The sequence below is a fragment of the Nilaparvata lugens genome, chromosome 2, assembly GCF_014356525.2.
Source record: "Nilaparvata lugens isolate BPH chromosome 2, ASM1435652v1, whole genome shotgun sequence".
In the NCBI taxonomy this organism is placed as follows: Eukaryota; Metazoa; Arthropoda; class Insecta; order Hemiptera; family Delphacidae; genus Nilaparvata; species Nilaparvata lugens.
The window spans coordinates 54680407-54682818 of NC_052505.1; the positions used below are offsets into that span (position 1 = coordinate 54680407).

At 40.0% G+C, this 2412-nt stretch overlaps 1 protein-coding gene across 1 annotated transcript; it reads right to left on the minus strand.

The window, feature by feature from the left end:
• On the minus strand, positions 1 to 447 carry LOC120349648. The gene has a single exon (XM_039420127.1). It carries the CDS (start codon positions 445 to 447, stop codon positions 1 to 3), a length of 447 nt encoding a protein of 148 aa, XP_039276061.1.
• Between the last annotated feature and the right edge of the window lie 1965 nt (positions 448 to 2412).

Below are 2412 nucleotides of genomic sequence, written 5' to 3' on the forward strand. Positions count from 1 at the left end.
TTACACAAGATCGTTCTTATCAATCCATGAGTCGTGACTGGAGCTATATCCTTTCCAGCCTACCAACAGTTTATTTCCTCTTTTCCTCAAAACTTTTTCAATTTCGAAATCACTGGGCACTTTTGTCTTTACAATTTCTTCAGAATAGAATCCTCCTTCAATGGGTTCACCTCTATAGTCTTCCAATTCATATGTTACAGGTACTGTGTGACGTACACGTGTTACTGTGAACAGCTCATTTGTCCAATTGGCTAGATAACCCTTGTCAAAAGTCTTTTTATACTTGCCGATTCTCACCTTATCGCCTGGCTCAATGTTTTGACCAGGACCAGGATAGAACTTGTTTTTCAGTTTACTATCCAACTTATCCTTATACTCTCGTCTTTGTTTGCTAAGCCTGGAAAGCAGCACTTTCTCATGCTTCTTCTGCACATTTACTGGCCTCATACCTATTGTTCGATGAATCTTGGTATTATACTCTTTGAGAAGTGAGGTTAGAATGTCTGTCCAACGATAGGTTCCTTGCTTAGTGAACTTGATCCACATTAACTGTTTAAGTGTTCTGTTGAAGCGTTCCACTATAGATGCCTTCTTATCTGATCTAGTTGAGTAATGATTCACATTATACTGTTTCACAAGTTGTTGGAATTTTGTATTGAACCACTCTTTACCATCATCGGTCTGTAGATTTTTCATTGGATGTTTTTCAAATATAGGTTGCATTGCCTTAACCACTTCATCAGCCGACTTATTTTTTATTGGTATAGAAAATGCATGCTTACTGAGACAATTTATGATTGTAATAATGTACTTGTAACCTTTGTTATGTCGAGCATACGGTATCATCTCAAAAGGTCAGCCTGATAGAGATCGTCAAGACCTTTGACTATAACCTTTCTTGTCGGAAAATTCCGACGAGCTTGTCTGTGCAGCTCTCGCGCTATCGCTGTCTTATCCATAATGGCGATATGAATTTGTTAATAAGCATTTATATAGGCAACAAGTTCATCAGACCATGATGTTGGCGGAAGTCATGTTTAACCAACTTCCTGCATAAAGATGAGTTTATCAGAGTAGGATGATTCCTATTGTATTGGATGACTAACAGTATAGGATGTAATTTATGCTTTATCTCACACCTTATGCTTACTCTAGGAGTTGAAGGTTGTATGGAATAAAATGTGTAACAATTGTGGTATTACTGAATGTTTATTAACAGTGTATGCATGAAAATATATAAATATAGTGCACAAAGATAATATTTCAGTCCAATATATGAAGAACTATGTAGTGATACAAATCTCCTAGTCGATTGCTTATTTCACAAAATCCTCTGCCGAACATGAATTTCAAGATGACTGCTCCCTCATATAGATCGGTGCAGCTTGATACTTCAGCGTCGTGGAAGATGTATGTCAATGTCTTCAAGAAGTTTTGAGCTGTTCCAAACGGTTCAGGCAGGTCCTTATCTCCAAACTTCAGAAATGGTTGCACAATCCATTGGTTGCTGGTTACTAGTAGACAGTCTCCACACTCACACATATCTGCTTGCTCCACTGCAGGCTGATGTTGTTACTAGATCTGGCACACTGTTAGGAGTTGTAGTAGCAGCAGTACTAGTTGGAGTAGTACTGGCTTGAGTAGTTGTGATGCTAGCAGCAAGAGTTGTTGTAACAGCTGCAGTACTCACTGGAGTAGTAATAACAATGGATGCTTGTTCTCCACAGTACGGTGCACAGACCTTGACTGACCTTGCAACAACCGCTTCCAAAAAGTCCTGCAATGTGAATGTAGGGTGAAGACATGTGCGCAAATTGTATGAGCAGTGGACTCGTTTGCAGAGAGATCCCTCCACAGCTCGTTCCCCAACCATATTCATATAGGTAAGAAATCATCTTGTTATGCTTTCAATGAAGGCTGTTTCAACGACCCCACTCCACCTCCCCGGTCATATGACCAATGACCACGCCCACCAGTGGTCAGTCAGTTAGTTCAATTACTGATCAGTCACTGTTCAATGACTGAACAGTAACTGAACAGTTGAACAGTGACTGAACAGTAACTGAACAGTGACTGAACAGTAACTGAACAGTTGAACAGTGACTGAACAGTAACTGAACAGTGACTGAACAGTGATTGATCAGTAACTGATCAGTAATTGAACTGACTGACTGACCACTGGGTGGACGACCCAATTATACCATACAGACATGATTGTCCATATGACAGGAGGAGTGAGGGTCATTGAGAATGTTCATATGTCATGTCTGAACATGGAGTGGGAGTCGTTGAAAATATCTATCTTCAATACCATTTTGATCTTTAGAGCAGCATGGCCATGTTGATCTAGAGTCTCCCATGGACATCTTGATCTAGTAGGTCTACCATGGACATATTCATCTGGCGTGATCT